Genomic DNA, 23,368 nt, shown 5'->3' with positions numbered 1-23,368 from the left:
TGTTGGTGACTGGATTAACGGGGTTCCGCTGTATGACTGAAGTATTTAGAGTTTGTCATACGATTCAGGGAATAATCATACTCACAATGTTTTTTTTGACTGGTCAATTTCAAAATTACTCTTTGAATCGTATTCCACTTAGTCCCGTTACCATTAATTGGAAACAATCAAAAGATAGCACAACAGTACAACTTTGATCAGATATTTGGCTTCCAGGGTTTATTTAAAATATATAATATATAATATTCCTTGTACAATGGTGTATCATCTTCTGAAACATTGCTCAGAGGACTGAGTATAAAAATTACCCTGGTAAATAATTATACTACCACATCAGATTCTTGTTGCTTATAGAAAAATAACAACATAACAGGTAAGCAAATTATGAGGATAGTGTGAAATGCATGTGCATATATTATATATAAGTATAAATTACAAAGGTACATGCATATGATGAAAATATATTATATAGCACTTATATGAAATCTTTCCTCGGGGTATTTTTACAAATGGAGTTAAATAACTTTGGCACATTCACAAGTAATGCAAGCGTACATCAATAATTTTCCACAAAAAAATGGATATTCTTGAATCTGAAGTGTAAGAACTCCAGCTAAAATTCTGCATCAAAGTAAATTCAAATTATTGGGAAGCTATTGCTGGGGTTCATTACAATTCAAACAGGAACAGTATTTTCTGCAACAAATGCAGCCTACAAAACTAAATGTTAATTTCCAATTAAATCTGTCATTAGAGAGGGTGACAGTAATGGAGTATGTTTTCAATAATGTAAACTGGTAATTTGCTTTGGAACTGTTGTTTTCAGCAATCACCCAATATTGGGGTAGATTACAATGCAATAGTTGTAACAGTCTGAGTGGTATAAAATAGCACAATAATTGTATAATATCATGAGCTAAATGTAAGTCAACAATGACTACAAGTTTTCTAAACTAACATTGCCTCTATTGAACCCTATAATACAATTCTGGTTAAATACTGTATATAATCAACAGTGATCAAACACACTAACTTGCTGTCAGTAACATGGATGGCGAAAGTGTCCTGCTTCAAAATTCTCACCATACAAGAAGACAATTGTTGAAAAGATAGTTAAAAACTGACTGACTGTAGTCTGGAATGTAGGGAATTGGAACAGAGCATTCTGCAACAGTGCGATGGTTTGAGCTTCTGTATCCATGTGCATACATCATCGTTTTCATTCTGTTCACAGTTTCGCCACTCACATGTAGTTGACAGCAAGTGGTTCCAGTATGTTGTTTAAATCACTACTTACAAGGCTAAATACTACGTGGAGTAATGAGGGTATAGCTACAAGAAAGTGGACCTAAAATTTCAGATGCCTGATCCAACATAAGTTAAAATGTAATGCAGGCAATTTAGTAACAGGTGGAATAGTATCTTCATATTCAGCAATAACTAACAAGTTCTAAAGGATCTTGCTAATAAACTGTTAAACCATGCGAACATAACATGACCTCCCTGTCAAATTGAAATTTGAAAGTTGTTCTTTAGAGAATATGGGACCAAGGCAAGGACCAACAAATGTCAGGGAATTGAACCCATACTGCTGCTCTAACTATCTAATCCTTGCTATCTTGTTAAATATTCGAATCATCCAGTGATATTTAATGACCACAGCATGTGGCATATGAGGCCTGCTCAATGCAATGCTATATCTTATATGTTATATCATAGTTTACTTATATTTGAGTTACAAATAGACTGCAAATGTCTCGCATATAATTTTGACCTCTGGATATGATTGGATAATAAATACCAATTTAAAATTGAATCCCAACCAGTTTCATTGGCTTTTTAAGGAGCTATAATTCAAAATTTGCTTGGGCTTCAAGAAAGGTTACTGTACAAAACATGCTGCATCCAGGCAACTGCTTTAAGAACAAACTCATTTTGCATTAAAAAACCCACATAACCTAAGTTGCTACAAGGGATACTGTTTATCGGCAACGAAAAATAAAATTATTTCTTTCTTTAAAACTGCTGTAGATGACAATTGTGTACGTTCAGCATACAGCACAGCATAGCATTGGTAACCACACACAATCAAGTGCACAGTATTGTGCCAACAATGGAGCCAATATCCCTGAGAATATTATATCTGGCTCATTATTAAAACAAATTTAGCAAATGATTTTAGACAAAAATATAAACACCTTTCTGAAAAACAATTGATCCAAAAGATCTACATTATGCACTTATGCAATAGCAAACAAGCTTCAATGTTACTATGTTGCCAAATGTTTTGACAGTAATTGTGAACTTTTTCATTATAAATGGAAGTTCAAATCAGCTGTTTAATTTGAATACACTAATAACAATTGGTACCTTGAAATATGAATTCAACTTTCGTTAACTGTTCTTTTTTTTTTTCATATCAATCAGTAACACAGCTATTTGGCTGGAATCTCTGTTTTCATTAAATAATGTAAAGGATATTTTTATCAGTTCCCAGAATTGAATAGCGTAAAAAATAAGGCAATTTGAGAACGTAGATGAAGGCCACTCACGTTAACTAAAGCTGTGCATACTGTAAACTTCCAGGCCAAAAAAGACAAATATATTACACCATCAAAGGTGACAAAAATACAATCATATGGAGATTGAGCTGCTTCATTGTTTCCTATCTTGGTTTCAGGTAGATCTTATAGTTGTCACTTTAACATATAACTAGCTTTCTTGGCTTAAGGATGGAACCAGGAAAAAACTTTGTGTGCCCTCATGATCCACAAGTGTTCACCATTATGAAGCCAAACATGTAACACAGTCCACTGCACCTGGGTGGTGAACATGACCTCAAGCTTTCAAAAAATACTCAGGGAAATAAGTCAAGCCTTCATTCAGTTCAAACAGAGTCAGTTGATCAATATTGCTGATATTAGTAACTGGGCAAAAGCATAAATAGGTTTGGAACATAAATATTAAATAAGTATAGAGTTTTGAATGACAATAGAGTGACCTTCAACTAGTTCAGATTATCAACTGAGTACAAAAATAAAGGAAGCAATCATTTCATAGGAAATGTGGTTAATGAATCAGTCAACCACATTGAATTATTCATTTCTATTTTACATTAATATTATAACCATGCCATTTTCATAGCATCTCAATTTGTATTTGTGTCATCATGTTTAAATGGAGCGTAGAGCAGACTAAAAGGCAAGTTTGTAGTCAAAGGAAGTCTTTTTGTGGAATACAGCAACCACTAATATTGTCGTAATAGATTTTATTAGTAGCTCCCCTTTTTGAAAAGCTATAGATCATGACATTTACTAATGGACATAATTATGATCCCATCAGATGAGGAAGCCTGTCATAACTTTTTGTAAGAAATAAGTTACTTACAAAAATTATCAATATTACGTTAAAAACCAGCATTAATTAAATGTTTTGCAAGCTCTAATTGCAACAGAAATCTGTAAGTTTTGAAACATGCCTCAAGCTTAATTCTTGAAGAACGTAACTAAGAAACATTGACCTTAAACAAACAACATCCAAGTGGTGAATTACAGTTCATACTTCAACAGATATGCTCTTCATGTGACTTCTAGATGAGGCCTAAGAAATTGAGGAATAATATTTGTGTAAGTAAAATCATTGACATGTAACACAATCACATGTATACAGTGGAGTGATTCAAACGTGCAACAATATATAAACAATAGCCCCCATTTGACATGAAAATATGCTTGGTTATTTGTCCGAGGACAGAATCTTTTTCGAGAAGCGAGCAGTTTTCAGAGAGCATAGCTCAAAGAAACCTTTGAGTTTTGTGGAACAGATGTCCAAGGACAAAATGCTGAGCATATTTTTGCCCAAAATGGAGGCTATTGAGTTTATTATCCTTCAAATATCTTTTACAACACGAGCGGTTTTGAAAATTGGGGAATATCCGAGTGATAGAGGAGTTTCACTTGCGCCAGTTTGGTGTTAACGCGTCACACTACTGAATATTCCCCATCAAAAACTGGGGAATACAGTTGAAGAGCATGGACATTAAGATACACTGAAACCTGGAAAAGAAGCTAACATAAGAAAATGTTGCTTACTGGTATTGTATTGATCTGTTCATCTCTGTGTAATTCAGCAGAAAGGCTACTTGAGGAGGATCCTGGATTATTATGATCTATCAAATTAAAAATAGCAATATAAATATTAGAGGCACAGGAGATGATCCCCTATACTATTTGTAAAATTCAATCAATCAAAATATTGTGCCTTTTCAAATGTCACAAACAAGATCAATTCTTTCACATTCACCAAGAAATTTATCACTTTTCTCATTAAGAGAAAGCAAAACAGGGATTACAATTGATGTAGGCACCCAATCAAAGAGCTGAAACAATGGCAGGCATCACGTAGAACACTAAAATTACCAGAAAGCAATTGACACAAACAAGATGATTCACAAATTTGTACTCTTTGTTCACAAGTGATGCCCACATGCATGTGAAAAAAAAATTAAATTCAATGATTATGAATCAACTATAGAAATCATGTTTCATGGAAAAAAAATAGATTTAATCACACCTCACACCTAACACAGAAAGTCTTGGAGACTCACACAAGCCACTGTGGCCTTATGTTGAGTGGTTTACATTTCAGCACTGGCTCGTTCAAGGCACTGTTCTCCAACAGTGCCTCTCTCCATCCCAGAGTACAAATGGGTACTAACACACTGTAAGAGACACCTGGAAAGAGCTAAGAGGTACACTGGAATGGACTAGGCTCTCATCCAGGGAAAATAGCAATACTTCTTACAGTTTCGTGTGACTGACAAACCAGGATACACTGCAGCAAAGTGGGCTACGTTGGGCTGAGTATAAACCCTTTCTTTCTAGCAGCAGCTAGACTGTTCACTGTTGCCATGGAAGCAATTATGTCCCAATGAATTGATATTTGCACACCAGTAACTAGGTTTTCGTATTATCTTGTTCCAACTAATTAATTAACTATGTTGATGATAACTATTACAACAAACCTCTCTCACTTCTGAAATCTTGCTGACCTCCACTTTCTTCACTGCAGAGACCAAAAACATTGTGTAACAGGACGTTCATTATAAGGTCGACATGATTTAAGTCTTGAAAGTGAGCTTCTTTGGAGAGATTTATATATACAGAGTTTCAAATTTTGGCCATGTAATCTAGAGGCTGGAAAGTCCCATGATTAAAAATGTATCTACCAAAGACAGGCAGCTTAGATGACAGTCCAGTGAAAGCCATTTTACACCACTCTTTCAGTATGACTGATGACTACATTCACTGTGGTCACTTTATAAAAACTGATGTCGAGCCCCTATAAATTTGAATACCAAGGTCTCAAATTTTTAATCACTATCCAGTGGATAGCATTATCCAGCCTTCAAAGAACCTAATGAGGTTTGTGGAAAAGGCGTGTACCAAAAAATACTGTTCCTTTTACAATAGAATGGGTCAGTAGCTTGCACCTGGTGATTATTAGGAAAAATAGTAGGAAACATTTTGTTGCAGCTTAGTATATTTAAGCAACAGCTATATAAATGCCTTGCAAATTTTAAATGAGGAGAAAGCTTAATGAACAATAAATTACCTATCCCCTCCTGGTGTAGAACTTGCAAACATCTGCCGAGTCATGGGAGTGGAACTATCACTGCTACCAGGCAAATGGTTGTTGGTTCTTGCCTGAAGAATATTCAACAAGTTCATGTCTTAAAATCACAACTTGGTGGCTCAGTTCCACACTTAGAACATTGAGCTGGAAATATAGAGAATAAGGGAAAACTCATGGTGTCAAATCTATAACTTCAAGCCAGATGCAAAAGTTTGCAAGTATATGGCTCACCAAACATATAGTACTACAGTGAAACCCTGCCTAAGGTCATCTTGTTAATATGGTCACCTTGTTATTACGACCACTTCTTACGGCCAACAGCCACATCCTGAAATCCCAACCTCTATAATCCCTTATAGTAATTTTTACCCTGTTTAGACAGCAACTCAAACCAATTATGTTTATCTTTTCATTGTTAATATTGTATGTACAGATTAAAGGTCAGTTGTTTAGAGGTGCAATTGCCACATATCTGTTACGACATCACTCAATTTAGACCAGTGATGACATTTGACCCTACCTCATTAAAACGGCCAACCCGTTAAAACGCATAAAATTTTGATGGCCTTTTAATGAACGTTTTGAAAAAAGGTTCTGTAAATAAGTGTAACCAATCATTTTGTAACGGGTTTGCAACTAAATTATCCCTAAGATGACAATGCTTTATGGCTTGACTTGTTTAAAGCTAGTTAAAGCGACCTCTTGGCTTGGCAGTCTTACTGCCACATTGATCAAAGGGCTCAACAAATCTAAAACCTGTTCAGGAAAGATTCTACACAGGAAATTTTCATATTTTTCAGACAATCAAAATTAATTAGTAATGTATACTGTGCCAAAAATAGGCTTTGATATTAAAAATGTAGCATACCATTGTTGGTCCTAATGGCCATCTGCCGGCTGAGAAAGAAAACAAAAAATATATTCTTGCGTTAAAATGTATTATTTACCCCTTGCTCTCCAAAATAAACACCTTGCATGAAAAATCAATGGTTATCTATTTTTTCAACTTGCCAAGTTACAAAAAAAAAGGTTAAACAAGCTACTAGATCCCAAAACAGTAATACTTCAGAAAAGCTAGAGAACCACCACTGAATGAACTGAAATAATCTAAAGAACAGTTACTTTAAGCCAATGAATTAAAACTCTAGCCAAGAACCACGCAACTGGTTGTTGAAGTGCACTCACCTCCACAAGTACATCTACACTGACACATCCCTGAACTGGCTGATGTTTCTTCAGTTGATGCACTGTTATCTTGCCTTGCAGAGGCAGCTATCTGCTGATGATGTGGCAGAAACCCACTCAGAGGTGGAAGTCCATTTACAGTTGTTTTCTCTCTGCTCTGTTTTAAAGGTACTTTTCTAAAAACAAAGATAAAACACGTGGAATAAGCACTGGTTTACAAAGCATCTTTATTGATCTGCTAAACATTCCCGAGGCACCACCAGATATGTTCAAGTAGGATCACAAGGATGCACATGAAATATTTACCAACCAGTTTGTCAACCTATTTTAAGGAGAGGAAGCGTTTCTCAGTCTGACTAAACCAATAAATCAAAGCCTATGGCAATTTTTGTTCTTGTCACTGACCTGTGAATTTGAAAACTTTGGTCAGAAATCATATGGACAAGTTTGGATCTCAGTAGCTCTCATGAAAGCAGGACAGACTGTGGGAGCATCATTCATTCAAGTCCAGAAAATGTTTTATAGTATTGCATTCATTAGAGAAAGTACATGATACAAACCAACTGATTTTCAATTGCAATATAGGACTGATCAAGGGGAGATGGCTTAATAAACTCTCCTTACTACATAAAAATCAAGAGAGAATTCACATGTTGATGTAGAGTTTAAGAGTTAGAAGGGGTTTCAGGAAGACAAAACAAGGATATAATTTCCTTTAAATGTAAAAAAAAATAATGTAAATCTTATTTATAGTGGTCATGCACTTGACTCTACAAGCACTAAGCTTACATGTACCTACAAGTTCACAGGCATGCCACTGAAACAAAGGAAACAAGTATTTCAAGTAATTGCAACAGTTAAAAATCACAACTGGCAGGAGGCAGACCAGTTGGCTATTTATAAAGCATGACCAAGGATTTGAACTCGGGAATACCGAGAAACAAATCCCGCTAGTGGCAGGGTGGAGGCCTTGAACCTGGGACCTTCGGATTACAACACCAACGCCCTAAACCACTCGGCCACGCTGCCTCTGATAAAACTACTCAGAGCTTTGTACTAACCTGCAAGGATTTCTCCACACAATGAATAGAAGAAGTACCACAATACAGAAGGCACTGATTGCACATCCAATGATGATGCCAAGCTTTACATTAAATTCTGGGTTATCCTTGAATTGTGATATTCCAGGCTCTTGGGTGGGATCTTCCAGTGACGTGTTATCTTTTGGTGCAGAAAAAAAGTACTTTCAGTTATTAACAATACTTTTATCTTGTTCTTTTAAGATTTCAAATTTCTGCATTTTCATAATTATTTGCATGGCGATCATTCTGACATCATGACAACCAACTGAACACTTTGTCATGAGCTTGTTTCCTGCTTAGAGCCAAGACTTCTTTCACAAAATGCAGTAAGAGAAAAATGCATTGCTGTGGTTCTTGAAAAAGGGTAAAGCAACTTGAATATTTAGGTTTTTGTGTTTAAAGCATAGAAACTTTTGGGGCCATGTTTAATTTATGAAATAGGTATACATCACATAGATGAAGATGACTTGCTAGTCTAACACATTCTGTTTTTCCTTTACATTTTCAACTTTTTAGCTTTGTGAATGTTAGCATCTTAAATACAACATAGTTAGAACCCAGAGTGGCAGGAGGTTGACCACTTGGCTATAAATTTTACAAAGCATGCAGGAGTTGAATCTCAGACCAAACTCAAAGCCATGTAGTGAAAGGGAGTAGGAGTTTTGTTCAGAATGGCTGGTAAATGAAGAAATTGCACGCTTATTGTGCAGCATTTGTAACTTTCTCAGTAGATAATAAGTAATTCTACAATATATAAAATCAAGCAGTTACAGATCAATTCCAAAAACTACCTCCTTTCAACCCAAAATGGTGTTCATTTTCAGCAGTTCCTTGCACTGAAACAAGGATTTCCTCAGTAACAGAAACAATATCTCAAAATCTGTTAAAGCAAAGAACTGCCTAAAATGAGCCACATAATGGGTAGATGGAATAATTTACTCAATAACAAAATTAACTCTATGTGGTACTTCCTCGATATCTTTATTTACCTGGTTTGTCTGGAAATAACTCTAAGATCTTTGACCACTTCCCTGGAATTTTGTCATCATACTCTGCACGAACTTTAACATAGTATGTGTTGATTTGCTTCACAGTCACTGTTGTTGTCACTAGGTCTGGAAACCTATCTGAAGAAGCAATGACAACTGTCTGCACCCTCCACTTGTCCTCGGGGAGGTTTTTGTCATTTGTGAAGAGGACAGTGAAACTTTCAATAAATGCATCAAAGACCCTTGGACAAAACCATGAGAGCTGCACCATACTTGATGAAACGATTGTGTATGTGACGTTAGGAGCTTCTCTGGGTGATATAGATGGTGGTTGAACTATAACAGTTTTACAAAAAGGCCCATAACCTTGCTTGTTCTTTGCACGAATCTTAAGATAAAATGTTGAGTCCTCTTTGGTCACGATTAATGTTGCAGTTAACTCCTTTGCATAACTGCTAAACAGTCCCAAGGGGTACGTCTCTACCATCCATTTGGAATCTGGGTAGGAGCTGTTATATGTGTAAAAAATTTCATAGCTAGTGACCTCTCCATTTGACTCAACAGGTGGCTCCCACTTGATATCTACAGACCTGACAGTCCTGAATTCAAATTTTACATTTCTTGGTGGAGAACTTGGCTCTGAAACAAGAATCGAGTAAAAGGTAGTGAGTGTTACAAAGCTGTTATTGCATTCCTTGGGTTCTTTCTGAACAGCAGCTGATAAATGAGCCTAACACCCCATCCCCCTCTCACCCACCCACCAATAACATAAAACTAGTGACTACAACTGCAGATAAAGCCAGTTATGTATCATACCTGTAAGAGGTATTTTACAGTACTTTTGGGTTGTGCTGACATCAGGAAGGCCATTTGCTTCATCTTCATGATGAGATTGAACAGAAATTGAGTACTCTTTTCCAGGAGTAAGCCCAGTCATAATGATGCTCTCAGAGTAAACTTTTCTCTCCACACGTACAGGACTTAACACACCTCTTGGGTAATATTTCACTGTGTAGTAAGCTATCCGTTCAGAAGACATTAGTCTTTGCCATGTTAAGAGGATTGAAGTTGGGCTTTCAACACTGCATACCAAATGAATTGGTGCTGATGGTGGTAGTCTGAAGGGATTAGGTGAGGGACGTGGAGCAGCTGGATCTGCAGAAAAATGCAAATAGGGAAACACAATGTGTCAAGACTGAGACAAATGCTGATCAATGCTATGTTCTGACTGTCTGACCTTAGGGCAATAAAGTAGTTCCAATGTTTGGAGTTTCTCACTGGAATAAAAAAAGGCTAGAATAAAGTAATGATGAGCTCTAGCTTCAATTGCATTCATACATTGATTCAAGTAACTCTTCTGACAAAGCACAAGTTATTTTGCGGCTCAAGGCAAGCATTTTAAAATTGGGAAAATAATGCCGTTTATGATTTTGAGTAGACACATCAGTTGTTAACTCAGATTTACTATGTTCGTCCATGGAGACTTCTTGTAATGCACATAACACAACACACATGGTAGCCTGTCAAATGAGTTATGATTCAAGTTATACAACTATGTATACCTATGTCAGTTACAGCATGAACTGCTCCTGGAAGACCTAACATTTTACCATCCCAGGCCATCACTTTGATGACAAACTGGCTTCCTGGACCTATGAAGGAAACAAGTCCTGCTATCAGCACATTTCTCCTCAACTTCAAAGCACACACAGCATGAACAGTTTGAGCTGCATTACAATAACAGCACAAAAGTTTGATTGTTAACATTTGAAATCCCTTTTCTCTTTCGACAGTTAGTTGTTGCAAATCTTCCAGTCCTCTTCTAGCTGTCTTTTGTACAGTATGATGATGTTGTGAATGGGTTGTCCACATTCAAAACCTGTGCAAAGCTGACATTACCGTGCCTTTCAATAATATACGGACTCTAAAATTCAAAACTCAACTGACAAATGCGTTTTTTCGCTACCGGCAATTAAACGTTCGACGACTCTTACCAGCTTCCGACTACTGTTGAGCACTGTTTCGTTGTCTGAACTGTGCTCAACGATTTGATTACTGTGTGCTCCGCAATTTTCGGAAGCTGGGAGGAACCACCGAACATTTGATTGACGGTAGCGAAAAACACATTTGTCAGTTGAGCTTTGAATTTTAGAGTCTGGATGTTATTGAAAGGCACAGTAATACTGTCACAGCATCTTGCTTGTTTCTATTATGTTGAAATACAGAATTAAACAACTCAGAAGCTTGAAAAGTCCACTCTATTTCTCTTATGTGATAACTCTCCCTCCGTTAACTCTATCAACTCCATCCCCTATAACAGTATTTCAAAAAAAAAAAAAAAAACCTTGAAATTCACCATAGCCTGTATGGGCTTTAACATTCCATTAGTACACAAAGAATGATAACTTACTCAAGCCTTTAAGAGTATAGCTTCGATGCTGCTTTCCAACAATGAAGGGACCTTTTTCAGTTTTGCCATCTTGAAGTTGGACATAAAATAAATGGTACTCTTTTACAAAATCCTGACCATATTTTGGAGGAAGCCACTTTACATTCAATACAGTTGAGTTTTTTGCAGCTATCCATAGGGTTGGTGGACTAATTACTGTTTCAAAACGAAATGGAAAAAACAAAATTAAAGAAAAGGATTTTCACAGTCCATTCAACAGGTTGGAGAGGTGGATTGGTAAGACTTTTTTTTGGAGTAGGTGATTCTGGTTTTCAAGGGCATCTAAGGTAAAAATCACGTTTTTAAAATAATATTACATTATATAATTTTCACGCTACACATTTACATTTTAGTGTTAAAACAAACTGTATGTGTTGATAACAGGCATCATGGAGTACGACAACAAATTGTTCACTTACAACAACGTATATTCTTTTCAGGGTTATTACTACATGCTTCCATCTGCCATACAAAATAAACAGTTGCAAGTTTGCACTGGTAGCGCTTTGTCATGGTTTCAACATAATTGTATATGAACTTAAATCTTGACTAGTCTTTTTATCTCTTTTTATATTTATATTTTTAGATTTTTATATAGGTTTATTAGATTTTTGCATATTATATATTTCATTTTATTAATTATTTAAAATTTAATTATTCATTTACCACATTGATAGCAGTTTTTATAACTGAAATTGTTATCCTGCATAAATATGTTTTATATTATATTATTATTATATCCAAGAGATTTCTTAATGTGACTAGCTTCCAGAGCAGACATGTAACTGCTTAGCATTTTATCATTACCATTGGTTGACTGAAGAAGTACTGTTCCAGTCACTGGTCTGCTTGCTGGTCCATTGCCTATCACAGTAGCTGCAGACACTGTAATGCTGTAAGTTTTCCCTTTGGACAATCCATTTATTGTTTTCTTTAGTATGTGCCCTGGAGCTTCTAATGTACTTTGAAGACTTCTGGGACTACTTTCTTTATAGGAAATCACATATTTTGTTATGATGCCATTTCTATAGTCTTTTGGTGGTGGTTGCCATGTAACATCAAGACTCTGTAGACAGGTAGATTTTCAAGCAAGACTTAGTATATAGTTTTAAATAAATGATGTCTGAATAAAAATTATTACTTAAGGTTACTTCCCACCTTTGCGGGTGCCCTTTGGGAAAAAAATCGTACGCGCGCCAGTTTCAATAAGACCCCAACAAACTATATATCATAAGAAAGCTTAATAACTGTACTTTACGAAAAAAATACAATTTCAGCAATGTTTTCTTTTAGGAAGTGTCAGGAGGCGGTAAGGCGTGAAACGACCGAGGCTTCTTCTATTGAATTTATAGGCTATCGAATTCCGCAGTACGAGCAAAATGGCTGCACAGTCTTATTCACAAGGCATCAATCAACAAAAGTGTGTCGGGCTTTTTCGATATTCTGATTGGTTGTCTAGATATCCACATCTAAAGTTGGAGTAGCTAAAACTATGCGAGACGTGTTGCGTAAATGGACGCCACAGGAAAAATGTGTTAAATATCAAAATTTCCCGCCACACTTTGGTTTGTCATTATCTCTGAAATGTTCTGGCGAAATTTCACGAAAATCCGTCAAATCTGCATACCCTATAAAGTTGCTCAAAGTGGATGTATTCCGCCAAAAATCAAATCCGAGATTTTAGCTTGTAAAGGTTCGTAAACAACTCGCGCCATGCCTGGAGATTATCCCGCCTAATAAAACTGCAACCAATGCAACAACAGGACCTCCTAGTGTCTCTGACAATAGATCAAGATTTCCCGGGAAAAGCATCGCATTGCAACATGTTTTTTTTATCTCGCTCAGTGGAGTTCAATTTAGGACAGCGACGTAATATAATGGGCAAAGACACCAAAGGCAAAGGCAAAGGCAAAACCCGCGCCAAAAATGTTTAAGGTGGAAAATGTGCCGCTGAAAAACAAGACGTTAAGGAATCGACGGACAGCTTAAGAAATACCTTTATTGCTGAAATGAGTTCCCTTGGGTAGGTTTCATTTTCTTCATCGCTTCCGCCAGATTCCGACGAAGAATCTTGTTCGCAGCCTGCACTGACATTGACTTTGATTTTTAAGCTACTTGTTCCAAGGATATTTGAATGCTCCGGATCTTCAGCAGATGCCGAGATTGTCGAAGGCATTTGGCCAAACCAAGAGCCTTTGTTGCTCCCGGCAAGGGTTTTTTTTTTTTTTCTTTCCTTGACAATATGGAGCTTTTTCTTTCTTCTCTGGGCTGGTTTTTTTCGTTTTCTTTACCCAAGGACTTTTTTCTGCTTTTGGTTTTTCCATAGAAGTTAGCGTAAAGAGCTTTCACGTGGGAATTTTTGTCAGGTGCGTGATGTAAATAAAAATATGCAAATGACATGAAATACGAGCGATGAGCGTTTGCCGCGAAAATTTCCCCAGGGTTCTAGCCGGTTGACAAGATTATGACACCTACCTAGTTTATTAACTTTACTTGAAAATACGTTTTTTTCTAAATAACTCGGCCCCTTTTTGAGATTTTTAATGTTTTTCCATTGGAAACACTAGATAAAATGACGAACTTAAATTTTGTCAAATAAAAGAAAAAACGATTTTTTTGACCTCTGAGGGTGGGAAGTAACCTTAAGTTTTCACCTACCATACTGAGTGCAAGTTTCTACAGGAAACTGACTATTTGACATACCAATATTGTTACGGGAAACAAATTCAAAACTGGTACACCTCTCCCGTGTCTTATCATTACTTCTATACATGCTTACATGCATATAACTAAAAAAAATGTAATGTGGTGTACAGGTAAATATATGTCTTCATATGCAATGTGGTGTGTTAACCAGTCAATCCTTTAGACTGATCAGGTACAGTTTTTTCCTTCTGTTACTCTGACTCAGTTTAGACTGAGATGTAGCACCAATACTGAGCATTTAACATTGTTATCACTATGATTAATGATGTTTTAGGACCAGTTGAAATATAGTAAGATGTAGAACTGCACATTGGGTATTGCTTAAGTATTTGTAATAGAATATTTTCACTAAATGTAATAATATAATTATTAACAAGTATTTTTATTAAGTGATTTTTTCAAGTCTTTCAGTGGAGTCAGAATACAAATGGCAAGTAAATCTGTACAGTACAGCACTACTACACAACTAAATTTCTAATTAGATATGTATTATCCAACATTTCTTTTCCCAAACCAACCGTTTAACTTTGTTTTAGGGTTGTGTGTACTCAACTAACCTGCATTGAAGTCAGATTCCTAAGTACATACACCATGAAATAATTGTACTTGTTTCACCTGTTATTTGTACTCTACAGAGTGCAGATGGATAATAAAAAATAAAATTATGCCATGGAGTACTTACATCTGGTGTCTGACTCGAGACATTCACGTTAACTGGAGGCCTGGATGGACCTAAATGGAATAAATGCAGATGAGTGTGAGTAAAAGGCAGGGCTCTGCTCTAGAACCACCCATGTTCCACGGGTGACAAAATTTTGCTTGCATGGTGACAGGCGCATGGAGCATTTGTTTTAAGACTTCTACACTCTGAACTGAGTGATAAACTGATGCTGGAAATAAACTAACAATATAAACAGTCTGTTAACCAATTTCATAGAGTTACATTCTGTACTAATCATTCTGGGTTGTCTATGCTCTATTTTCTGGACATGACAACTAAAACCAATTTCACATGACAGCAACTCAGCAGCAAAACATTCTTGATGTTACAATATTATAATGGAACAGTCAACTTACTGCCTTGAAGTGTTCTTTGCACGATTATTTCAGACTCTCTCCCAATGACTTTGGTGTATGCTTTAACATATAAACTGTAATTTGTGAATCCAAACAGTCCAGACACTACGCGACTGTTAGTATCCTTGCCAACAACATCTTGATTTTCTGGGCTGTTTACATTGTCTAACTGCCGATAATGTACTGTATAGGCCCTAATTGAATAGTTGCCAACAGGAGGACTCCAGCTTATAATGATGGATGATGAAGAATGTGGCAAAGCAACTACATTAGTTGGTGGCCCCGGCTGATCCTCTAAATCGATAAATAAATAGACAATTAGCCACAGGTATGCACGCTTTTCACTTTAAACGCAAATACAAATTCACTGAGAATGTGAGCAGTGTCTTGGACAATATCTTTTATAGCTAGACAGTCTATAGCTCAAACCAAAGAAAAAACCAGTACTGATAGCAAGGCTAGACATAAAGGCAGGATTCACTGCTTTAACCACTAAAGATGACCGAAAGAATGTATAACTACATATTATTACAACATACTGTTACAACAAGCTTAGTTATCTTGGCCATCCAAGGGCAAAAACACAAAGAGTACAAAGGTAGGTTCATGTACTAAGTTGCTACATTGGTTCAACCTCAAACAGCACACAAGTCATGTTATGTCACAACATACCAGGGTGTCATGCTCCATTAACACACATTCTAGAGATGGCCCCCTAAAACTTTCTTAAAACTGACATCTACAATGAACATATGTGCATTTAAAGTTTGTACATGACATATGATAAATTTGACACTACGAATACGTCTGGAAATGTCAACAATGTATAAAGTACACACTAATGGTAACAAGAGCAGGCTACGCAACATACTGTTTGTAGTAAAAACTCAATTCAAGGATTGAGCAAAAATCCAAAAATTGTTGTTTCTTTTTGTTTTTTTGTTGTTTTCTTTTTTACAAAACAATTGTTTTTGATTAACATTTTTTAAAACCAACATTCAACAGTACAGCACTAACACTGACACTACCTGCAACACTGTCTTACAGTAATTACAATACTAACAAGGCTTACATTACTTACAGTGTGAGTGCTACCCATAATCAATACTGAAGTTAAACACTAATTACAACACGATTTTGTTTTCCATTAGCTCATCCATACAAAATATAAATACTTACACTTCTTTCAATATTATTTAATTAGCTAACTTTACACAATATATAATACTAAGACTACTTACAATCTACTTTCATTTTTTGTAATTGGTAGTTTACTCTACATACATCCAAAAATGTTTGTATCACTATGATCTCACCTGATCTGTGAACTATAACACTGGCTGTGGCTTGAGCATTTCCAACATTATTTTCTGCAAGGCACTGGTACATTCCACTATCGCTAGAGGTAACACTGGATATTGTCAAGATGGCCCCTCCTTCATAATATCTTACTTTTGCTGCATCCTGAGAACTCAGCTCATTGCCATTTTTGAGCCAGGATAGTGATGGTACAGGTGAGCCACTGGCAGCACATTTCAGTTCAATGGGCTCAGTAGTGGTCCATTTTAGACTACTAGGCTTTGTTGTAAACTTAGGGGGGACTAGAAACAATAATGGTATTGTTAGCCAAGACAGAGTGCAATGTTTTGCAAAATGTTGGTATTTTAAAAGCTGCTGGTCACTCTTGTTTCCTTGCCCCTACTTTCCTTTAAAAAAGTGTAATTTTATTTTGAGTTCCCACTGCATGAATTTACTTTTAGAAACTCTATTGGGGCTTCAACTTTAATTTTACTTTAAAATTCTAATAGAAATCCCATTGAATTCCAAATTTGGGTTTGTGTATTTTGGTACAAATGTGCTCCTTCTCATTCGTAATTAGTACTAGACTCAAACTGTCATTGTTGGCTTAGTATGAATGACCTTGAAATGTTTCTTGAACGCATGCTAAAACTATATGACAATTAGTGAAAGATGTTGAGGAGAGTATTTATTGCACAGAGGTTTAGATTACATGATTTATTTCTTTAGAGCCAAGATTGAGAAGGGGGAACCCACAGACAAGCCCATCATCTGTTATGTTGTTTTGCAATGTAACATGCACACACAAAAATCTTATAAAAATAGAAAACTATAAACAATGGATGAGGCTTTTTTGTGACATCCAGCATAATTAAGGGCAAAGTAAGTGCCGTCAGCCAAAGGCTACAGAGGGTGAGAATACTTACCAAGACCTTGATTATGCTGAATGTTATGAAACACTGAACTAAATAAATCTCTTATTATACTTTGTTGCAAAGAACTTAAACCATATCTTACTTTAAGTTTTGAGTGAAACCATTTACTGGAGATTAAATATGTTGCTAGGACTTTTGTCTTTCCCTCACTTATATCCATTTTTTTTTTTCCCATCCTTTGGGTATCCTTTGAATCCCTCCTTAGCCACTTCCGTCCATTTTGTATTGTTTTCTACATCAACATTCACCAACATTATCTAGATTTTCCACATTCTGTAGCCCAAAATGCAATCAAAATGGTTAATTTGTTGTAGCTTTCTGGCTCTTGACAGGTGGCAAATTCCTCTGTAGCGTTACGACAGTAGTTGACAGGTGACAGAATATGCAGAGTTGTCTGCAGTTTACAAAAATAGAGATTGAGGCTTCAATGCATAATAATATATTATGATTATTGGACTACTCAAAAAAACCCAGAGCAACAGTTAGTCAGATAATAACTAGTACTTTAAGACAAATTTGCAAAAAACCTGACAATTACCTCTGACAAAAAGCCACACAGATCTGAAAATTGTTTTTCCATCTGAACTGGCTTGACACTCGTATTTCCCTCCATCACTTTCAAGGATGTTGGTGAAATTCAGGTTGTTAAGTCCATGAGATGCACTATGGACTCTCACATTTCCATTCAATTTCTTCCAGCGCACAACCGGGACTGGATATCCAGTTGCAGTACATTCTAAGGTAGCTGAACCTCCCTTAGTAACAGTTATGTTGCGAGGTTGACCAAGAAACTTAAGCCTTGTTCTGTTCCCATCTAAATCTGCAAAAAAAAACCCACTGTTTTAGTCAATAAAAAGAATACCCAATAATCAATAATCCAGGATATGACAAATGCAATTCTCAACGTTACCAAACGCTAATTTTGTTCTGGTTTATTTTCAATGTAATCCACTCTCAAACTGTCACTAACTTAAACATTCATAAATATTTATTAATATGGATGCATACATTTAATATGCTTATACATACACCATACATTTACATTTATTATATTATATCCTGAATCCAAGGTGTCAAATGCATTTCTATAATCTGCTTAGTAATTTCATAAGAAAGGCTAACTCTTCTCAGCACCCTTATAATGTTTGAATGTGTATGTTTGATCCTGGACTTAATTACGGACATTGGTTATCTATCATCCCGTATACAACACATACTCAAGGAATAAATGTCAACTATTTAAAACTGCATCAATGGATAATTCAATTCAAGAGTTTTCATTGGCTTAGCCATAATGGTATACATTAATTATTATAACCATAATAATCCAGTTATAATAGACAAAAAATCATTCTTACCTGACAGTATAATAAGACTTGCAAACTGGCTTAGTCGTGTTTTAGCAACATTTTTTGCAATACATCTATACTTTCCTCCATCTGCTTTCTTAATATTTTTTATTTGGAGTACTCCTTGGTCCAAAATGACTATTCTGTCACTAGGACTCAAAGAACTGCCATCTTTCTCCCATGTTATTGTGGCGGGAGGAACAGCTTTGTGAATCTGACAGGAAAATCTTGCCACTGATCCTTCCCAGGTTGTTGTACTTTGAGGCTCATGATTGAATCTCCTGGACATGCCTGTTGAACAAAAGCCAAGAGAAACAAATAAACCCAAAGTGTCTCCTGAACTTGCATTGTGAGATTCTAATGCCTAATAAAGTGCATAGCTTCGGCTATCAACAGACAGTTTCGAACAAATCAATAAACTCTTTGGCTTAATTCTGGAGATCTGTGTAACCAACTACTTAATAACTCAGAGTGAGGTCTTTACGGGAAAATCTCAGACTGAGACCTTGTCCTATTGACCGAGCAATAGCAACTGAGAGCAAGTATTGCCGAGTATTGCCATTCTGACCAAGTGATAACGAGGTCAATACTGCAAGGCTGAGGTTTGGGATTTTCCCTTAAAGACCAAACGTTCAAGGTTAACAAGTTGTCTATTATATGGCTTTTCGCTTTGTTTTTGCAGATTGACACTATTTGGTTTTAGAAAACAGTCCTAAGAAAATGCGCTTAAAAATTGTGTTTCTATAACTCAATAGAAACACAGACTTAGCACAAGCTGTCGATGACGGCGCAAGCAAAGAGAATTTACATTTTGATAATCAAAGTTAACACGTTGTTTTCCTTTTTTTCGTCACAGTGTTTTTTAAAAGAAATAGAAAACATGTTCTCTGTGTTTCTATTGACTTATAGAAACACTCATGAAAGTTTGGGAGAACTCGAAAAAGCTGTGGAAACACTCGCTTGTGGCTTGTGCTACCACAGCATTTCTCATTCTCCCAAACTTCCACTCGTGTTTCTGTAACTTGATAGAAACACAGTACATGTTTTCTATTTCTTAATGGAAATAGCTTATTGATGTTCTAAGAGGGCTTATTTTTGGATTTTTTTTCAGTATTTTATTTTTGTTTTTCCATGGTTTCAAATGATAATTTAGATATTTATCCCTTTACATTCCTGGATGACAGATTAGAGCATAGCTGAGTAAATTTCACTGTCAATAAAATTATCTGTAATTTTACCACAAACAAGTTGTAAAACAAAATCCTTATGTAAGCACGTGACATTCTTTACAAGGCGCCATTAATCGCTATTGGACAACGAGACAAAGGATCACCCAAAGTGAAACTTGCTGTTTTGCTTGCTAACTCAAAGGGACCGCCATGTTTAAGACAAGCCTAAACACGAGCCTAATTTTCGCTCTCTAACGATAAAACTCTTCACTAACGAAATCCTCGCGTTTGTGCGCTATTACAAACATTAAACAAATAGCCGATGGAGAATATCCGCAAACGAGGTTCTCTTTTTGATAAGGTCAAAGGTGCCGTACAACATAATGATAATGCGACCACGGCTAAATGACGAGTTGTTGTTTCGCAGCGTGGTGTATGTGTAGCCTCGTAGATTAACGCCGAATTTAAACTTTATATCTAGAAACCCTTTGACGTTTCGGCGAAAGGCCAACATCCCAAACGTACGGCCTTAGCATACACACTAAAGGCTAACGCCTTTAACGGCCTTGCTAATGCCTTCAACGTTGCAACAAGATTGTAGGAACGTCTAACCCCAACAGCGGAGAGAGGCGATAAAAATCATTCTTGGTTCTCTACCTACAGGATACGAATATTTGTTACGTTTCGCCGATAACTAAAAAATGGAAGAATTTGATCAATCAATGCCATACATTCTACTGCAACGTTTATTGTGGCAAGAACACGCATAACAAGTATTCGATTGCCGCTTGGTCGCTGGAACAAAGTGCAGTACCCTGTACTTATAAGCTTAACCTTTCTCCTCATCGTCAAAAGACGCAATATTTACACTTATAAAGTTACGCATAAAACTGTAAAGGTTAAGATTTTGAGTGAATAAGCTGCGTGTAAGAAGATAAAACAAACAATATATGACAGTGTTAGAAAAACACTATTATTGAAGAGCGCCCATCTACGATCGATGCTCCAACCTTCCAAAATGCAACTCCTTCTGTTTCTCTTGGAGGTTAAACGCACGGGTCACTGAAATATTGTAAACATGTTTTGATACAAATTACTCTCTTCTCATGTTAAAGTAGATAACTGAATCGCTCAATAGAAAAGGAAAAATGAAGCAGAAACACGCAATCAAAGAACAATCGCGTGATCACGAGAAAAAAAAGCAAAGATGTAAATACAAAATTGGCAACAGAATTTACATAAACGATAGCAACTGAGTTTTCTCGGCTTTTACTCGCTTTCCGTTAAAATGTAAAGCCAACACATGCAGATTGACCTGGAAAGCCATGGGTCTTCAACAATCGGACTAAATATACGCTTACATGCAGCCGGAAGAACGTCGAGCTTTAGCGTTTCAACGATGGTATAAGAAAGAAACTGCACGATTCAACAAACTAATCTGTCCGTGTCGGGAACATGAACATCTAAGGTCACGTCACTGAATTTGTTTGAAACCCCTAAAATGATTTACAAACATGATTTCATTTGTCTCTTACCAGCGATATCCAAATGTACTTTGTGACTTGCTATTCTGCCCATCGAGCTTGACGCAAAGCACTGATATTCTCCAACATCAGTATTGTTTTTCGCCCGCTTGTGAATTACGCTGGTGATAATCAATGCTCCATTGGGTGCTATATGTCTCCTAGAATCGGCGACGATTTTCTGTCCATCTTTCTCCCACGTTATCCTGGAAGGAGGAGGTGAACCCTCCACTCGACAGTTCAATGTAACGGGCTCATTTTTACGAGCTACTGTGTTCACGGGTTCTTGGCTAAAGCCCAGAGGAACCAGGGGCCCCGAGAAAGCGCCTGAAATAATGTATAGCACGTAGTCAGTCAGAGTCTAATAAAGCCCTACCGAAAAATGATTTATTCTACAACAAATCACAACCTACATACAAAAGGGTTAAAAGAATTCGCCAACTGGTGTGAGAAAGTTGTAGGAACTGGTGGACATTGTTTTGATGCCTGTCGCATTATAAGCGCGAACCGCCCTTCAGAACCGCTCGTTGGAAGAAAATTCCTTCAGTTATTCGACAAATGAATAGCAACTACATTGTAAATGGTGACCTTTACTTATAGGGTAATTCGTAGGGCAACTGCAGGTACATTTAACAATCTGAGATCGGCGGCAGTCACCCCTCCATGTTAGTATGAAAAGGTGCCGGAATAGTTTTGCGGTTGAAGCGTTCGCTACGTTCGTTCGCCATTAACGTTGAATTTTCTGCACCAAGAAACGTAAACAGACAAACTATAGACAAAACAAAACAGTACTGCAAAGTTTCCAAAAGAACATTAGCATAAAGTCCCATTCGATCCAGTCAGTCTATGATCGGGACGTAAAACGCACAACTGAGTCTCATCGAATTAACATCACGGAGTACGGGAGCACCATTGTATGAGCAGCTGCCGCGCTTGACTTGCTTTGCTCTCAAAACAATCGCTATCATCCAACAACCATCTCACGCTTCACCGGGGTTACTTCTACGTTCAGCTCGTTCCAAGTTTGCTTGTTTCGATTGCAGCCTCCAATTCCCCACCCGGGGATCACCTAGGTTGTAGTGTTAAAGGAGCTTCGCCGATGTAAAAGCAGAAACATTTGCGGTACGTGATGCAAATGTAAATGCGGCGCAGCGCGTTTCAAACTCACTTACCCGCAACTTCATAGGTCATCCAAAATGCTACAAGCAAAGAGAAGAACATTTGGCCTTTACGATCCGTTCTAAAATTACAACGACATTCAGCTACTAAGCGTTTGAGGTTGGAAACTGGAGACTTAATGTTGATTTCTTTTGCTGACAGATGAAATGTGACATGTCTTCCCTGCTATTACCAGAACCAATAAACGAAGCTAATAAAGACACTCTCCAGAGCTAGCCAATCGTGTGCTCTGTGCATAAATTAGATGACATGTCGCATACGCTGCGCCTGTCAATCAAATAGTACACGGAAAAGGGCTTCCCCGAGTGGTCAGTTCTCTTGTTTGGATCGCTAGGGTTGTTTTGATTGGTTGGCGGCCACTCTCTTTTATCTATGGTTTCTTGTTGAATTTTCACAACAATGAAAACAAAAACATTACTGCCCTGACTGCCCTCTTAAAATTCATCGTTTCAGTTTACGAATAGAATTGTACTTGAAACAATTCAACATCGTGACTTTGAGATGGAATGGCTATGTACTGTACAGCGTAGCCCAGTGTTTTTATTTATGTAAGTAAAGAAATATTTTTTTTGAGAGGACCCGTGGGCAGAGAGAAGGATAACGAGCGAAAATGTTTTCCTGACGAGGGCAATTTCTGTTTAACACAACCCACGTATGGGAGGTTTCATTTATGTTTTTTTATGAAATGCAAAAGCCAGCCCGAAAGCTCAAAGTTATTGGCGATAAATTATTTATGGAACATGTTTCTAATGGCTTACCTGTAATTATTTTCTTCAATCTTGTCTTATTGCG

At 36.8% G+C, this 23,368-nt stretch overlaps 1 protein-coding gene across 1 annotated transcript; it reads right to left on the bottom strand.

Annotated features, from left to right (window-relative positions):
* Positions 1–203: 203 nt before the first annotated feature.
* On the bottom strand, positions 204–23,017 carry LOC145479341 (protogenin-like). The gene is made up of 19 exons (XM_081457679.1): positions 22,570–23,017; positions 21,410–21,724; positions 18,715–18,996; positions 17,895–18,176; positions 16,439–16,723; positions 15,123–15,416; positions 14,728–14,777; positions 12,147–12,405; positions 11,301–11,495; positions 10,453–10,542; positions 9,707–10,045; positions 8,894–9,529; positions 7,881–8,052; positions 6,820–6,995; positions 6,503–6,531; positions 5,614–5,705; positions 5,024–5,064; positions 4,092–4,168; positions 204–3,600 (listed from the first exon to the last, which is right to left on the bottom strand). Exons 1-19 carry the CDS (start codon positions 22,616–22,618, stop codon positions 3,556–3,558), a joined length of 3,708 nt encoding a protein of 1,235 aa, XP_081313805.1. The 5' UTR covers positions 22,619–23,017; the 3' UTR covers positions 204–3,555.
* Between the last annotated feature and the right edge of the window lie 351 nt (positions 23,018–23,368).

Source organism: Orbicella franksi, chromosome 2, assembly GCF_964199315.1.
Source record: "Orbicella franksi chromosome 2, jaOrbFran1.1, whole genome shotgun sequence".
In the NCBI taxonomy this organism is placed as follows: domain Eukaryota; kingdom Metazoa; phylum Cnidaria; class Anthozoa; order Scleractinia; family Merulinidae; genus Orbicella; species Orbicella franksi.
The sequence above is the reverse complement of the archived record's forward strand: the minus strand, read 5'-3'. Positions and strand labels throughout refer to the sequence as shown.

Coding starts and splice junctions, on each gene's coding strand:
- LOC145479341 (XM_081457679.1), bottom strand. CDS start 22,618: ATGTTCTTCTCTTTGCTTGTAGCATTTTGGATGACCTATGAAGTTGCG. Junction 21,725..22,569: donor GATGACCTATGAAGTTGCGG/GTAAGTGAGTTT, acceptor ACATTATTTCAG/GCGCTTTCTCGGGGCCCCTG. Junction 8,053..8,893: donor AGAGTTATTTCCAGACAAAC/CAGGTAAATAAA, acceptor AGTACTTTTTTT/CTGCACCAAAAGATAACACG.